Source organism: Pseudophryne corroboree, chromosome 4 (genome assembly GCF_028390025.1).
Source record: "Pseudophryne corroboree isolate aPseCor3 chromosome 4, aPseCor3.hap2, whole genome shotgun sequence".
Taxonomy (NCBI): Eukaryota; Metazoa; Chordata; class Amphibia; order Anura; family Myobatrachidae; genus Pseudophryne; species Pseudophryne corroboree.
Window position 1 is genome coordinate 395754687 of NC_086447.1, and position 16912 is coordinate 395771598.

At 40.8% G+C, this 16912-nt stretch overlaps 1 protein-coding gene across 1 annotated transcript in view; it reads right to left on the bottom strand.

The window, feature by feature from the left end:
* The window catches only part of COL21A1 (collagen type XXI alpha 1 chain), a 472866-nt gene that overhangs the window by 90830 nt on the left and 365124 nt on the right, over positions 1 to 16912 (bottom strand). Inside the window, exons 17-18 of the mRNA XM_063916728.1 lie at positions 12861 to 12914; positions 1621 to 1665 (exon numbers count right to left, since the gene is read on the bottom strand). Coding sequence (XP_063772798.1) covers positions 1621 to 1665; positions 12861 to 12914 — 99 coding nt within the window. The remainder of the gene's footprint in view (positions 1 to 1620; positions 1666 to 12860; positions 12915 to 16912) is intronic.

Genomic DNA, 16912 nt, shown 5'->3' on the forward strand with positions numbered 1-16912 from the left:
ACAAACTAACTAAATCATAGCCATTATCCAAATTACTTTAGATTGAGGTTCCATTTATGACTGAATTGATTCAGCTGAAAAGAAATAACAACATTTGCAAATGTTCCATCATTACTGTTCTGAACATATTATCTTCAAAGTTTGTATTTTTATTTATAATAATAAACTACAGACTTAAATGATATATTTTGTTTTAGTACACAGTTTTGTCACAAATTGATTGTGTGTAAATAGTAATTTGCAAGACAGTGCATATAGTATATACTTACTGTATATGTTACAGTATAACTATAACATAAAAGTTCCGGAGAAATGCTAGAAAGTCCATTTTCACTTAATAGTAGGTCTTCTACCTACTACTAAACCCTTCTTGGCTGGTGACTGTGATCACTGGGTATTACCTGGTAAAAACTTCCATTTACAAAGCATCTTATCGTAAGCACCATCTCAGGGTGGCTATAGCTGAGGATGTTTTAGTATGTAAATAAAGTATTTTTTTTTTCCAATTTAAAATAACTGCGTAAAGATTTTCTTCAAATGTTTAACTTATTTTTATGTTTTTTTTTATTATTTATTTTTTAATGGACAGTTCAGGCTTCTAGTCCTGTTTGCAAATGTAGGGTATGTACGGGCTGTTCCAGACTGGCAGGTGAAGCTGTAGGAGTACTCTTACCACTGCCAGCCTGTATTACTTAATTGCCCCAGGGACAATGATAGTTAGTAGTAGATTTTTTTTGCTCTGTGATAAGCAGTGAAAATGTAACTTGTTGCCAGTGTTTAGTATGTATTGACTAAATATATTTACTGAAGTTTGTATAGTGGAAACATTGCAGTTTATTATCTACTGTATGTTTAACTGTTTATGGTATCATTATTCCACTCAGTAGGCATCTGATACATATGTGTTCTACAGCTGATAAATATATGTTTTACAGCATGTGGATAAGAAATAAGCTCAGTTTCAGACTGGGGCATTAAGGGCCCACCGGAGGAATGCATTTTTAGGGGCCCATGTTTAGAGGTGTGGCCAAACTTCAGAGTTTTGGCTAACCATTAAAGAGTGCCTGGACTGCTAGTATATGTATTATTATGTACCAGATTAATAACAGAAATTCACTGTAGAGAATACACCATAGTCCTGTGCAATATAAGGTAATATATGTATAATATAACCTGATTCCCTAGAGGAGGTGGGGGCCCCAGGTAGTGGAGCCCACCGGTGGTTTCCCCTGTTCCCCTGTGGGCCAGTCCAACCCTGAATAAGCTAATTCAATTATAGGTAATCATGCACTAGAAACAAATGTGAAACATTAAACATAAAGAACCTTACTCTCTGACATAAACTGAGCTAAATACATTGTAAATATACAGGGGCAGATTTATTAAGCTCGGTGAAGTGATAAATTGGAAGGTGATAAAGGACCAGCCAGTCAGCTCCTAACTGTCATTTTTCAAACCCAGCCTGTGACATGATAGCTAGGATCTGATTGGCTGGTCCTTTATCACCTTCCACTTTATCACTTCACCGAGCTTAAAAAATCTGCCCCACAGTTACATGTATTCTAGAATCATTTGATGCATATTCCATCACTCCAATAAATACAGAATGCCATCACACACCTTTATTCCACTCGCACCATCATTCCCAGGAATTCCTGGTATACCCTGAAATGATATAGTCAGAAAACAATGTGTTAGAAGAACTAGCATCCAGGGTGTGTCTACATATTTTATAGGCCAAAGTATTATAAAGAGAAATTCCTATTTTGTGATACATTATAATGCATTGTAATTTCTTACGTTGGCATTATCAGTGTCAGTGTTAGTTTTAGTATTAGTGTTAGTATAAGAGAAAAAAAATAGTTTATTTGCTATTGCTCACTATATTAAAACAAGATATGTTTTCCAAACTTCAGCACTTTGTTGTTAATAAATGGATTGACACCCATACATGCCACATACTGGACTCTCTAAATGGTATTTCCCTGAAATCCATAGAAGTGATCCCAACACAACTAAGCAAGTTTCACTTTTACATGACATTCCACAGACTGGAAACTTTGCACTGTATTTGTGCATTTAGATTTTTTGGAATTTCTATTCTACTGTACATATAACATTGAGATAATGACTATTTCACTGAACTTACCTAAATGAATCAGGATAAGAGCAAACCCTTGTGCTTCTGTATATTCAAGTTAATCAAATACAAGACAAACAAATAAGGCTATAGAGACAGACAAGGTTGAAAAATATATTCAGTTCTCTTGTAGTTCACACTTCCCAATTATTACCATCCAGGGACTTTATACATACTGTACATAAAAGGAGAGATACTGTAGTGTTGAAAGTAATACTGTACATCACAGCTATACCTCAAACGAGGTTCCAATGTCGAACTGAATCTGCCCCTTAGAGTATCAGTGAAATCAGGCTCCCCTATTATGAATATGTTGTTTTTAAGTTATTTACATCTGTTATTGGATACTGTTGTGATTATGTTATGGATTGATCAGGAAATATTAGACTTCATATGTTTATTAAAGTATATATATCTCGAATTACCAGCATGGTGGCTTGTAAATTAACTCTTATGTGACCACTTTCAAAATGTATGGTTCCCCTCCTCTGACCTGCTTGGAGACAGAAGGTAAAACAAAGGAAGGGAGATTTTTAGATGAGGGAACAGATAATGGTTTATAATGGTGGTCACAAAGTTTTGTGTGGTGACTCTTGTTATTATAATCCTGCACAATCCCGTCATATTCTCCCTCTGTGGGTGTCCATGACACCCATAGAGGGAGAATAAATTAGTGTACGGAGCATAGCGAGGTACCGTGCACAGAGAATGGAGAGCGCAGCGAGCCCGCAAGGGGCTGTGTTGCGCTCGCGCTCGTGTCGGGATTGTGCCGGTCGGGATTTTGGTGTCGGTGTCTCGTACTGATCCCGCAAAAAGAGATGCTGCAGCTGTAGAACTAGAGGCTGCAACTGAAGAACATCAAACAGCTGCAGAAAGAGAGGCTGCAGCTGTAGAATGAAGGCTCAATGAAGGCTTCAGCTGCTATTTCTATACCATTTGGCAGGGTGAGAAACCAGTTTTCTAGAGGTGCCTGCAGATTACATAATTGTCACCCATCCAGAGAGGAAGAAAACTATACCCTCTACTGTGGCGGTACCTGCCTTCAGACATTCTTCAGCTGTCCTGTGTGTTGAAGGACCCCAAGAGTGCCACAGGGACAATCTGCACTCGCATTTGTGGGTTTGAGAGACACAGGGGCAGAGGTTACTTTTTGTGCATTTAGCAATAGTGGATCCTAAAGGAAATTATCCAAAAATAGACTATTTCTGTGCAAGGAGTGACTATGTTGCATCCTGCTGTGCCAATGGTCAAGAGTTTACCTGGACTGGGCATTAGGGAGAGGTGTGCAATAAGTTGGCATTTTGAATAATCTCCCTACAAATGTGTCATTGGGAACTGATTTAGCCAGAATGCATTCTGAGTACATAATTGATTGCAAAGTCATTGATGATGTTGTGCAGCAAACTTACCTTGTTTCTTAACAGGTACCCCAGGCTGATCAGGGAAAAATGTGTTAAACTGTATCTAAGTATGATGTTATTCATTCTGTTGTTGTGCAGAATAATGGCGCTGGTACACAAGTTCCAGGGACTGATGGTGAAAAATTGTGTGTAAATGTAACTGACGTAGAAATGTCTTGGATGTGTGTACAGAGTAATAGTGGCCATAATTTCTCTGTTCTTTAAGTGGTTGCTTGGGCAAAGGATATGCATTTTTGATCATGTTTAAGCAATTTTCTTTCTTGTTTTATTGCATCTACAAGATGGGGATTGCTGTATGTATTGTATTACAGATATTTTTTGTAGTTTCATTGAAGCCTAATAGCAAATACAATTACGGAACACAAAATAAATTAGCACACGTGGAACATAAGTGTCTGAGGTGACCATAGAAACAGGGAAGAAGTTGATTATTCGTATTGGCGTGATATACAGGCCACCAGGTCAGGAAGAGGAATTTGACAAGAACCTATTGCAGGACATAACTAAAATGTAGAGATGTGCACCGGACATTTTTCGGGTTTTGTGTTTTGGTTTTGGATTCGGTTCCGCGGCCGTGTTTTGGATTCGGACGCGTTTTGGCAAAACCTCCCTTAAATTTTTTTGTCGGATTCGGGTGTGTTTTGGATTTGGGTGTTTTTTTTTTTTTAAAAAAACACCTCAAAAACAGCTTAAATCATAGAATTTGGAGGTCATTTTGATCCTATAGTATTATTAACCTCAATAACCATAATTTCCACTAATTTCCAGTCTATTCTGAACACCTCACACCTCACAATATTATTTTTAGTTCTAAAATTTGAACCGAGGTCGCTGGATGACTTACGCTAAGCGACCCAAGTGGCCGACACAAACACCTGGCCCATCTAGGAGTGGCACTGCAGTGTCAGACAGGATGGCACTTCAAAAAATAGTCCCCAAACAGCACATGATGCAAAGAAAAGAGAAAAAGAGGTGCACTGTGGTCGCTGGATGGCTAAGCTAAGCGACACAAACACCTCAATATCACAGGAATTATTTGTTCTAAGCAATAGTATTATTGGTCCAAATCACTGGAAGAAAATGACAAAATCACTGTAATTAAATGGCAGTAATGTCGGGAATTATATCAAATGGCAGTACCACTGGACATATACGGAAGTGTCAGACAGGATGGCACTTAAAAAAATAGTCCCCAAACAGCACATGATGCAAAGAAAAGAGAAAAAGAGGTGCACTGTGGTCGCTGGATGGCTAAGCTAAGCGACACAAACACCTCAATATCACAGGAATTATTCGTTCTAATCAATGGTATTATTGGTCCAAATCACTGGAAGAAAATGACAAAATCACTGGAATTATTTGGCAAGATCACTGTAATTAATAATTATAAATCACTGATATTAATTGGTAAATTCTCGCTATCGCCTGCCTAGTGAAGTGGAATCTAGATGGGATTTTGTACCGGGGACACAATAACTTCATCAATTGTCTAAATCCCAATGCACTAATGGTGGAAAATGGGCGCACATCTAACAGCGCACTGATTATACTGAGAACTGATTATACTGATCACTGATTTTACTGAGCACTGATTTTACTGAGCACTGATTATACTGAGCACTGATGATACTATGGAGAACTGACACTGAGCAGCGAGAACAGCACTGGACTATTGTACTGTAGTATACTGGTCACCACAATGCAGCACTGACACCGAGCACAGATATTAAGCACAGATCAGGATACTAGAAGTGACACGGTGCAGCAAGATAACGCTATTGCCTACTGTACTGTACTACTGTATACTGGTGGTCACCACAATGCAGCACTGTACTAATATATACTGGTGGTCACCACAATGCAGCACAGATATTGAGTACTGATCAGGATACTAGGAGAGACACAGAGCAGCAAGGTACAGCAATGGCCTACTGTACTGTACTACTATATACTGGTGGTCACCACAATGCAGCACCATACTACTATATACTGGTCACAAAAATGCAGCACAGATATTGAGCACTGATCAGGATACTAGAACTGAGTCTGACACGGAGATACAAGATACAGCAATGGCCTACTGTACTATACTACTATATACTGGTGGTCACCACAATGCAGCACTGTACTACTATATACTGGTGGTCACAACAATGCAGCACAGATTGAGCACTGATCAGGATACTAGAACTGAGTCTGACATGGAGCTGCAAGATACAGCAATGGCCTACTGTACTGTACTACTATATACTGGTCAGCACTGTACTACTATATACTGGTCACAACAATGCAGCACAGATATTTAGCACTGATCAGGATACTAGAACTGAGTCTGACATGGAGCTGCAAGATACAGCAATGGCCTACTGTACTGTACTACTATAAACTGGTGGTCACCACAATGAAGCACTGTACTACTATATACTGGTGGTAACCACAATGCAGCACAGATATTGAGCACTGGTTAGGATACTAGAAGTGACACAGAGCAGCAAGATACAGCAATGGCCTACTGTACTGTACTACTATATACTGGTGGTCACCACAATGCAGCACTGTACTACTATATACTGGTGGTCACCACAATGCAGCACAGATATTGAGTACTGATCAGGATACTAGGAGAGACACAGAGCAGCAAGGTACAGCAATGACCTACTGTACTGTACTACTATATACTGGTGGTCACCACAATGCAGCACCATACTACTATATACTGGTCACAACAATGCAGCACAGATATTGAGCACTGATCAGGATACTAGAACTGAGTCTGACACGGAGCTGCAAGATACAGCAATGGCCTACTGTACTGTACTACTATATACCGGTGGTCACCACAATGCAGCACTGTACTACTATATACTGGTCACAAAAATGCAGCACAGATATTGAGCACTGATCAGGATACTAGAACTGAGTCTGACACGGAGATACAAGATACAGCAATGGCCTACTGTACTATACTACTATATACTGGTGGTCACCACAATGCAGCACTGTACTACTATATACTGGTGGTCACAACAATGCAGCACAGATTGAACACTGATCAGGATACTAGAACTGAGTCTGACACGGAGCTGCAAGATACAGCAATGGCCTACTGTACTGTACTACTATATACTGGTCACCACAAGGCAGCACTGTACTACTATATACTGGTCACAACAATGCAGCACAGATATTTAGCACTGATCAGGATACTAGAACTGAGTCTGACATGGAGCTGCAAGATACAGCAATGGCCTACTGTACTGTACTACTATATACTGGTGGTCACCACAATGAAGCACTGTACTACTATATACTGGTCACAACAATGCAGCACAGATATTTAGCACTGATCAGGATACTAGAACTGAGTCTGACATGGAGCTGCAAGATACAGCAATGGCCTACTGTACTGTACTACTATATACTGGTGGTCACCACAATGAAGCACTGTACTACTATATACTGGTGGTAACCACAATGCAGCACAGATATTGAGCACTGATCAGGATACTAGAAGTGACACAGAGCAGCAAGATACAGCAATGGCCTACTGTACTGTACTACTATATACTGGTGGTCACCACAATGCAGCACTGTACTACTATATACTGGTCACAACAACGCAGCAGATATTGAGCACTGATCAGGATACTAGAACTGAGTCTGACACGGAGCTGCAAGATACAGCAATGGCCTACTGTACTGTACTACTATATACTGGTGGTCACCACAATGCAGCACACTGAGCACAGATATTGAGCTTCTCAGGCAGAGAATGTAGCCACGTCCTCTCCGCTCAATCTACAATGCACGAGTTAAAATGGCAGTGATGCGTGGTTCTTTATATGGAATACGAATCTTGCGAGAATCCGACAGCGGGATGATGATGTTCGGCCTCGTTCGGGTTAACCGAGCAAGGCGGGAAGATGCGAGTCTGCCTCGGACCCGTGTAAACCACGTGAAGTTCAGGGGGGGTTCGGATCTCAACGAACCGAACCCACTCATCTCTACTAAAATTACATTAAAAGGAGAGGTAATAATCATGGGAGACTTTAATATTCCTGATGTAAACTGGGAGGTGTCTGTTGCTAGTTCCGATAGAAGTAGGGACATTTTGAATTCCCTTCAGGGAGCATCCCTCCACCAATTGGTGAGGGAGCCCACTCGGAAAGACGCAATATTAGACTTAATACTTACAAACGGAGACAGAATATCGGACGTAAAAGTGGGTGAAAACCTGGGATCCAGTGATCATCAAGCAGTATGGTTCAGCATAAAAACAGAGACTGACTCATCCCATACAAAAACAAAGGTGTTGGATATTAGGAAGGCTGATTTTTTAGGGATGGGAAAATGTGTAAGTGATTCTTTGGCAGAGTGGAGGAACTTGGAAGTGGGTGTGCAATATTAAAGGCAACAGACCTTTGTATCAAAAGTGTTAGGAAAAACACAAGGAAAAGGAAGCCAGTGGGGTTTGCGAAAGAAGTAGCAAATATTGTGAAAGCAAAAAAGATGGCTTTTAGAAAATATAAGCAGACACAAAATAATGAAAACAAAGATATATATCTTGTTAGACAGAAGGAGACTAAGAAGGTAATCAGATATCCTTACATAGAAATAAGGATCAAATAAGGTTAGAGATAAAAATCATGTAAAAAAAAAAAAGGGACAGACTAGATGGGCCAGGTGGTTCTTATCTACTGTCACATTCTATGTTTCTATGTTTATATGCCCTGTTGCTGGCCTGAATGCTTTTCAAGTTCTTCCTATGAGCAGAACTAGCCTTTATTTTTGTTTTAGTCATAAACCATGCTGATTTTGTGGCATACACTGCAACCACACCAATATGTCATGCTATTCTGAGCTATTGCTATCAAATAGAAGTCTTGGAAAGAAGCTGCTAGTTGTCAGGACAATATCAGGAGTGTGATGGGACCCTGTTTACTGTCAATTCAAGCACCAGCCAGAGCAGAGAGAATACTCTGAGCCAGAGACTGTACCTTTTAGTATGGGAAATCTGTGCATGAGCCCACATTTTATTCCAGAGGTGACCAAACTACAGCCCATGGGCCAAGTATGGAATAAAGCAGAGCGATCACTGTGTGAAGCAGTGAAAAAACACTCTGCTCTGCGTGCCACTGAGGAGGTTTTAACCACACCACTTGCTGTATTCTTGTTAGAGACTGGGGAGTGTGGCCTCTTCAAGTGACGATCTCTCATTCTTGGCATCTATGGTCATTTCAGACTACATCTGCAGGACTCCACAGCAGGCACTCTGCATCTCCATCATCCTAAACTCTGGTAAACACATGTATTTAGTTACATCTGCGTTTTGGATACAGATGTGCTTATTATTAATTGGGTATTACTGTTTTTCTAATGAATTGGAAGCATTACTGTGTGCAAGATAAATATTGGTGCCCCCATATTTCCTATATCAAGATAAGTGTGTGTGTGGGTGTGTGTGTGTGTGTGTGTGTGTGTGTGTGTGTGTGTGTGTGTGTGTGTGTGTGTGTGTGTGTGTGTGTGTGTGTGTGTGTGTGTGTGTGTGTGTGTGTGTGTGTGTGTGTGTCAGCAGACACTTTACTGATGGAGCTATTTGCTCCTGTAGAGGAAGCATGAGAATGCAAACTATATGAAGTTACGTGTAATTGTCAGAGAAGTATATTCATATAGTTAAAATTCTCAGATTTCCTATACAGACACAAACAGCTTCATCAGTAAGGTGTCTGCTTCCAGTGTAATAGGTCATGGGTTCCAATCCTGGGTATGACACTTGTAAAATGTGTATAATAAAGAGGGTGTGATTTGTAAGGTGCAGGGACCAGTGAGGCAGTCGGCCACTGAAAAGATAGCGGCAGCTATCAATTAACTTAATTCACTGGTGTCACGGAATGGGAGGAGAGGTGCCCCCCTTCAGAGCGGGAGCCCGGCGGCAGATGACGCCGTTGCCTCCCAGAGTTCTGCCTCTGACTGTATGGCATATTATCAGATAGGGTCATTACTGTGTGGCATCTTATCAGTAAGGGAAATTACTGTATGGCATATTATCAGATAGGGACATTACTGTGTGACTTATTATCAGTTGGGGGCATAATAGTGTGCCTTTCCATTTGGAAAAACTCACTTAGATTCAAGATGGCTGATTTTAAGATGGTGCCCATGTTCGGTACATACCCTAAAAGATAGCCCACTTCCTCCATACCTTCCTGGAGTATTCAGTTTTCCCATTTCCTGCACAGTTATTGAAACAAAAGGGTGTACTGTGACTTTTGAATCACCCTGTGGTTCACTTGTCACTAACCATGTCAGTAACCTTTTAAAATATTAAATAGTATATGGATAGGCAATATATGGATAGGCAATCAAACAATAGCTGTGCCATATTTACTATGACCCAAAGCTAGTAGTGTCAGACATGACTAATCGACTGCAGAGAAAAAGGAGATTACTGTACCATAGCAAAGAACTCAGCAGCTGTGCTACAAGCATTTGTACCTGGCATTATTAACATTAGGTCAGGCAAAGTCAAGAAGGAAACTTGTGGGTTTATTTACGAAGTGTCAGGTTGTAAAAACCCAACACTTCTGAACGTGTTTACACCCGATATTTAAAAGGACAATGTTTTTACTAGGTGTGTCTTTATAGTAAAAACATCATCCATTTCTAAATTCGGGCCTAAGCACACTCAGAAGTGTTAGATTATACAAAACGACTCATCGTAAATAAACCTCTTGGAGATATAGAAAAAGTTATTAAGTAAATCAGTAATTATTTATGGGTACATAAAGGAAATAAAGGACTTCCATCATGCAGCTGAAAATGCTGTTAGTTACACCATTGTATGCACAAAAATGAAGGGCATCATGGTTAGCACTGTAGGTAACATGACTGCCTTACAGCACTGAAGTCATAAGTTAAATATGCAGCATGGCTTATATATATTATGACCACCTCCTACATGCCATAGTATAGAAAAGAGCTATCTTCTGTGCCTCAATTAATACATTCCTTGGTGGACTGTACTTCAACCAGCAGTTACTGAGGTCATTATACTGTATCATGCAACAATTCCTGTAATAAGTAAAAGGGGCCGGTTTATAGAGTAAAAACATATTATCAAGATAGGTTTCGGTATATTCTATATGACTGTTGTATTTTGTTGGAATCCAAAAGGAAGAAAGGGGTTGATATTATAGCCTGCCTGAGCAAACATCAGCTCACGTTGTGTCATCATATTTCATTTATTTAATATGGGATCCATTCTCATTGGGCAAGGCAAAAGGTGCTTCTAGACTTTGGCAAATTATGCACATACAATGAGATTTTTTTAAAGTAAAATAACAGGGGAGTGCAGGGGATATTTGCATAAGGAATCCGTATAAAGCTCTAATGTTATACAGCAAATATAAATGTTTGCCTTTACATTTTTTAACATAAAACCTGTAAGTTATACAGAGAAAAACATTCATTGCTGGAAAAATATACATTTTTCTATGTAGCATCTCTCTGTGAGAAGGGTCGGCAACATTTTACAGTAGTTCTAAGGACAGCATAGTCTCAATATATTTTAACATAAAGTTTAGGCCTTTAGCACTCACATTGCAATTAGGTAACATCTCCTAAATTATACAGCTGTAACATACAGTATAGTAGGTGTGTATTGTGCATACTGAAAGCTTTATCACAATCCTTACATACATTACATACACAATCCTTACATGCATTACATACATTAGGATTCAGTGGATACATTTATATTTTCTGAACTACACATACCAGAAGGAACAACAAACCTATTTAAATACTAAAGTTATCTACTTACATACTGTATAAAAACATGGCTTATACCCCTTTCCACCAAAACACGGTCCCAAGCTAGGTCAGACCTGGGACAGAACCCATTCCCATTGTGGCTTTGACCGGGGTTATTCCCGGGTAGATGCCGTTCACACTGCACACGGGTGCAGTCTGTCTTCTGCCGATGCTTGGCATCTTCTCCTGCGCCGGGAAATCTTGCTCTCCCATCTTTGGGATCCTGGGGCGTGGCCTTGGTCCTGTTAGGCTATGCCCCATCATTGATGCCACTCCACATCACGCTGGGAGTGAGCCCAGTACCCTGGCAGCTGCTGGGCTGCCCCCAGCCTTCTCTGTGCACTGAATGGATGCCACGCACTTGTGCATGGCATCCATTCTCCTTCACCGCAGAACACTGCACTTGGGAGGTATGGACTCTCCCTTGATGTAAATGGAACCCGGGTTGATGATCTGGGTTATCCGTTTACACTGCAGATCACTCTTTTTTTGGGAGCCATGTCCACTGAGCTGCCAACGGGTTGACACGGAAAGAACCCAGATTGTTGAGGCAGTGGAAAAGGAGTATTAGTCCCTCTAAGCCTAGAGAAGTGATAAACTGGAAGGTGATAACGCACCAACCAGTCAGATCCTAAATGTCATCTTCCACTTTATCACTTCTCCAAGCTTAATACATCTGCCCCACAGGCTGTTATCAAGTACATATAAGCTTCAATCACAGATGACTGTGAGACGCTCACAAGTTTGACAATTACTAAAATGTAGAATTGAACGGTCATACTGAATTTAACTGTAACATTATTATATAAGGCTGGGTACTCACTTGGCCAATGGTGCCACTGAATGACAGACCCAGCATACACAGTTACCAAGTGCCCACAGGATATGTTTGGCCAGACATCACAACTGGATGGCCATTTAAATTTGACTAAACAGTTATGATGTCATTGTCGGCAGTTCCTGCGGCCAGCATAACGGATTGGTCGGTCAATTTCCTGTACACACAGGCAGATATGCCAATATATCTGCCATGTTGCAGGGCCATGGTGACATACGTCTTTGTCATTTACAGATATATGGGACGTACACATGAGCTGATGCACTTAATGGTATGTCATTCATTGACTGTACGAACTATATATTGCATAATGTTTACCCTCCATAAGACATAGTGTCTGATGAAATATGATTCAAGGGGAAATATTTATTCAAGCTTGGAGATGGACAAGGTGGAGATAAAGTACCAACCACTCAGCTCCTGTCACTTTTCAAATACAGAAGTTGGTTGGTTAGTACTATCTCTCCCACACTATCTCTCGCCAAGCTTTGATAAATCTCCCCCAAGGTCTTCTGCTGTATTTTATTTTGATTGTTTAATTAATAACCCTTAAGTAATCAATAACTATATGTAATAACCATGTTTCTCATAGCAACACAAGCTAGAGAAAGAAAGATAAGTGGAAAAGATTTATATGATGGATATTTACTGGTAATCCACGTTGACCTTCCATTCCTGGGGGGCCAGACTTTCCTTCTTCTCCCTGCAAATAAATGTAATGTATAAAGTCATTACTTTCACAGCTTACTGTATATACAAAAAGGGGTATAAAAGAAAACAATGCAGCTACTGTATACCCAATGCTGTAATTTTTCCAACCCGGGTTGGATACGATATCCCGTCTGCTGGGATGCCGGCTGTCAGGATCCCGACAGTAGCATCCCACCAGCCATAATACCGGCAGTGAGCGCAGTGCGTCCCCTCGCGGGCTCGCTGCGCTTGACACGTTTTCGGCTCTTTGGCGAGTTTTACTTGACACAGCTCTATTCTCCCTTGGGTGGTGGCGTGGACCCACCACCCGAGTGGGAATACCTGGAGGCGGTCAGTATTTCATCCTCTGGCTTTTTACCGGCTGTTGGGATTTTGGCGTCGGGATCCCGACAGCCGGTATATTAACTACATCCCAGCCAGACTGATGATTAGTGTGCATAAGTCAACGTTGGGCAAACCACAGGAAATGAGAAAAAACTTTATAAATATAAAGTGGATACCAAAAGAAAGTACAAGTAACCTTAACTACTGCACATTCTATGTAAAATACTAAAGGCATAAAATATAGAAAGAGACCAATGAAATAGAAATAGCGCATCGCTGAGTGGATTAATCTATCAAGATAGAAATTATTTGGTCTGTGATGCCTAACCAATGTTTTCCTCATAGTGATTTCATATTTACTGTACTTAAAGTGAGTTGTAGCACACGTTTCATACAGCTAATGCATCATTATAGTATGTAATAATGACATAGCTATTAGAACAGCCTACAACAAATTCATAGTAAAGGAAGGGCACAAAGCGTGATAGCGTAGTACATCAGGACCATATGGGTTTCATCAGTGTGAAAGGTAGAAAACAGATGCTTTTATTATTTATGTTATCTTTTATATTAAAAGACACTGGGGTCTATGTACTAAGCCTTGGCGAGAGATAAAGTGTATGGGGATAAAGTAAGACCCAACCAGCTCCTAACTGTCATTTTTCAACACATGGCTGGTACGTTATCTCCACTGACTTTAATTCTCTCCAAGGCTTATTAAATAGACCCCACTGAGGCATAATGCACCAAACAGACATTACTTGCATAATGGCCCTTATTCCGAGTTCATCGCTCGCTAGCTACTTTTTGCAGCCGTGCAAACGTATAGTCGCCACCCATGGGGGAGTGTATTTTCGCTTTGCAAGTGTGCGTTCGCATGTGCAGCCAAGCGGGACGAAAAAGTTTTTTGCAGTTTCAGAGTTGGTCTGAACTTACTCAGCCCTTACGATCACTTCAGCCTGTCCGGTCCCGGAATTTACGTCAGACACCCGCCCTGCAAACGCCTGGACACGCCTGCATTTTCCCTACCACTCCCAGAAAATGGTCAGTTGACACCCATAAACACCTTCTTCCTGTCAATATCCTTGCAATCACCTGTGCGAATGGATTCGTCGCTAGAAGCATTGCCCAGCAACAATGCTGTTTGTTCCCGTACAATGCGCGTGCGCATTGCAGTGCATACGCATGCACAGTAGTAGCCTGATCGTTGTGCTGCGAAAATCGTCAGCGTGCAATCAACTCGGAATGACCCCCAATGTCCTTTTTATACTGTTGTTATTTAGAGAGTCAATGTTCAGCAATAGAAAAAGAGTAATATATTTTGTGTAAATTACTTATTCACCAAAATGTATTACATGCAAGGCACATCTATAAGAGCAACAAATGTAGAACCTTCCATTTTATTGTAAGTTCAAGTGAAGAGTCAATATCCCGCTGACACAAATTTGACTATATGGAAAAGTTAGACATGACAACCAACCAACCAACCAACCAACCAACCAAGAAGGATGCCATAGAAAGTAACATAAACAAATTCGTTATCAATATTACTGTATATCTGGCCTAATGCAGCATGGATCACTATTCAGAGAAATTGCAGTTGTCTGCGAGTAGAAAGTAGAGATGAGCGGGTTCGGTTTCTCTGAAACCGAACCCGCACGAACTTCATGTTTTTTTTCACGGGTCCGAGCAGACTCGGATCCTCCCGCCTTGCTCGGTTAACCCGAGCGCGCCCGAACGTCATCATGACGCTGTCGGATTCTCGCGAGACTCGGATTCTATATAAGGAGCCGCGCGTCGCCGCCATTTTCACACGTGCATTGAGATTGATAGGGAGAGGACGTGGCTGGCGTCCTCTCCATTAGAAATTAGATTAGAAGAGAGAGAGAGATTGTGCAGAGTCAGACAGAGTTTACCACAGTGACCAGTGCAGTTGTTGTTAGTTAACTTTTATTTATTTTAATATAATATATCCGTTCTCTGCTATATCCGTTCTCTGCCTGAAAAAAAACGATACACAGCAGCAGCCAGTCACACAGTGTGACTCAGTCTGTGTGCACTCAGCTCAGCCCAGTGTGCTGCACATCAATGTATAAAAGGCAAAGCTTATAATAATTGTGGGGGAGACTGGGGAGCACTGCAGGTTGTTATAGCAGGAGCCCCCAGGAGTACATAATATTATATTAATTTAAAATTAAACAGTGCACACTTTTGCTGCAGGAGTGCCACTGCCAGTGTGACTAGTGGTGACCAGTGCCTGACCACCAGTATAGTAGTATATTGTTGTATGTATTGTATACTATCTCTTTATCAACCAGTCTATATTAGCAGCAGACACAGTACAGTGCGGTAGTTCACGGCTGTGGCTACCTCTGTGTCGGCAGTCGGAACTCGGCAGGCAGTCCGTCCATCCATAATTGTATTACAATATATACCACCTAACCGTGGTATTTTTTTTTCTTTCTTTATACCGTCGTCATAGTGTCATACTAGTTGTTACGAGTATACTACTATCTCTTTATCAACCAGTGTACAGTGCGGTAGTTCACGGCTGTGGCTACCTCTGTGTCGGCAGTCGGCAGGCAGTCCGTCCATCCATAATTGTATTATTATTATAATATATACCACCTAACCGTGGTTTTTTTTCCATTCTTTATACCGTCATAGTGTCATACTAGTTGTTACGAGTATACTACTATCTCTTTATCAACCAGTGTACAGTGCGGTAGTTCACGGCTGTGGCTACCTCTGTGTCGGCAGTCGGCAGGCAGTCCGTCCATCCATAATTGTATTATTATTATAATATATACCACCTAACCGTGGTTTTTTTTTCATTCTTTATACCGTCGTCATAGTGTCATACTAGTTGTTACGAGTATACTACTATCTCTTTATCAACCAGTGTACAGTGCGGTAGTTCACGGCTGTGGCTACCTCTGTGTCGGCAGTCGGCAGGCAGTCCGTCCATCCATAATTGTATTATTATTATAATATATACCACCTAACCGTGGTTTTTTTTTCATTCTTTATACCGTCGTCATAGTGTCATACTAGTTGTTACGAGTATACTACTATCTCTTTATCAACCAGTGTACAGTGCGGTAGTTCACGGCTGTGGCTACCTCTGTGTCGGCAGTCGGCAGGCAGTCCGTCCATCCATAATTGTATTATTATTATAATATATACCACCTAACCGTGGTTTTTTTTTCATTCTTTATACCGTCGTCATAGTGTCATACTAGTTGTTACGAGTATACTACTATCTCTTTATCAACCAGTGTACAGTGCGGTAGTTCACGGCTGTGGCTACCTCTGTGTCGGCAGTCGGCAGGCAGTCCGTCCATCCATAATTGTATTATTATTATAATATATACCACCTAACTGTGGTATTTTTTTTTTCTTTCTTTATACCGTCGTCATAGTGTCATACTAGTTGTTACGAGTATACTACTATCTCTTTATCAACCAGTGTACAGTGCGGTAGTTCACGGCTGTGGCTACCTCTGTGTCGGCAGTCGGCAGGCAGTCCGTCCATCCATAATTGTATTATTATTATAATATATACCACCTAACCGTGGTTTTTTTTTCATTCTTTATACCGTCGTCATAGTGTCATACTAGTTGTTACGAGTATACTACTATCTCTTTATCAACCAGTGTACAGTG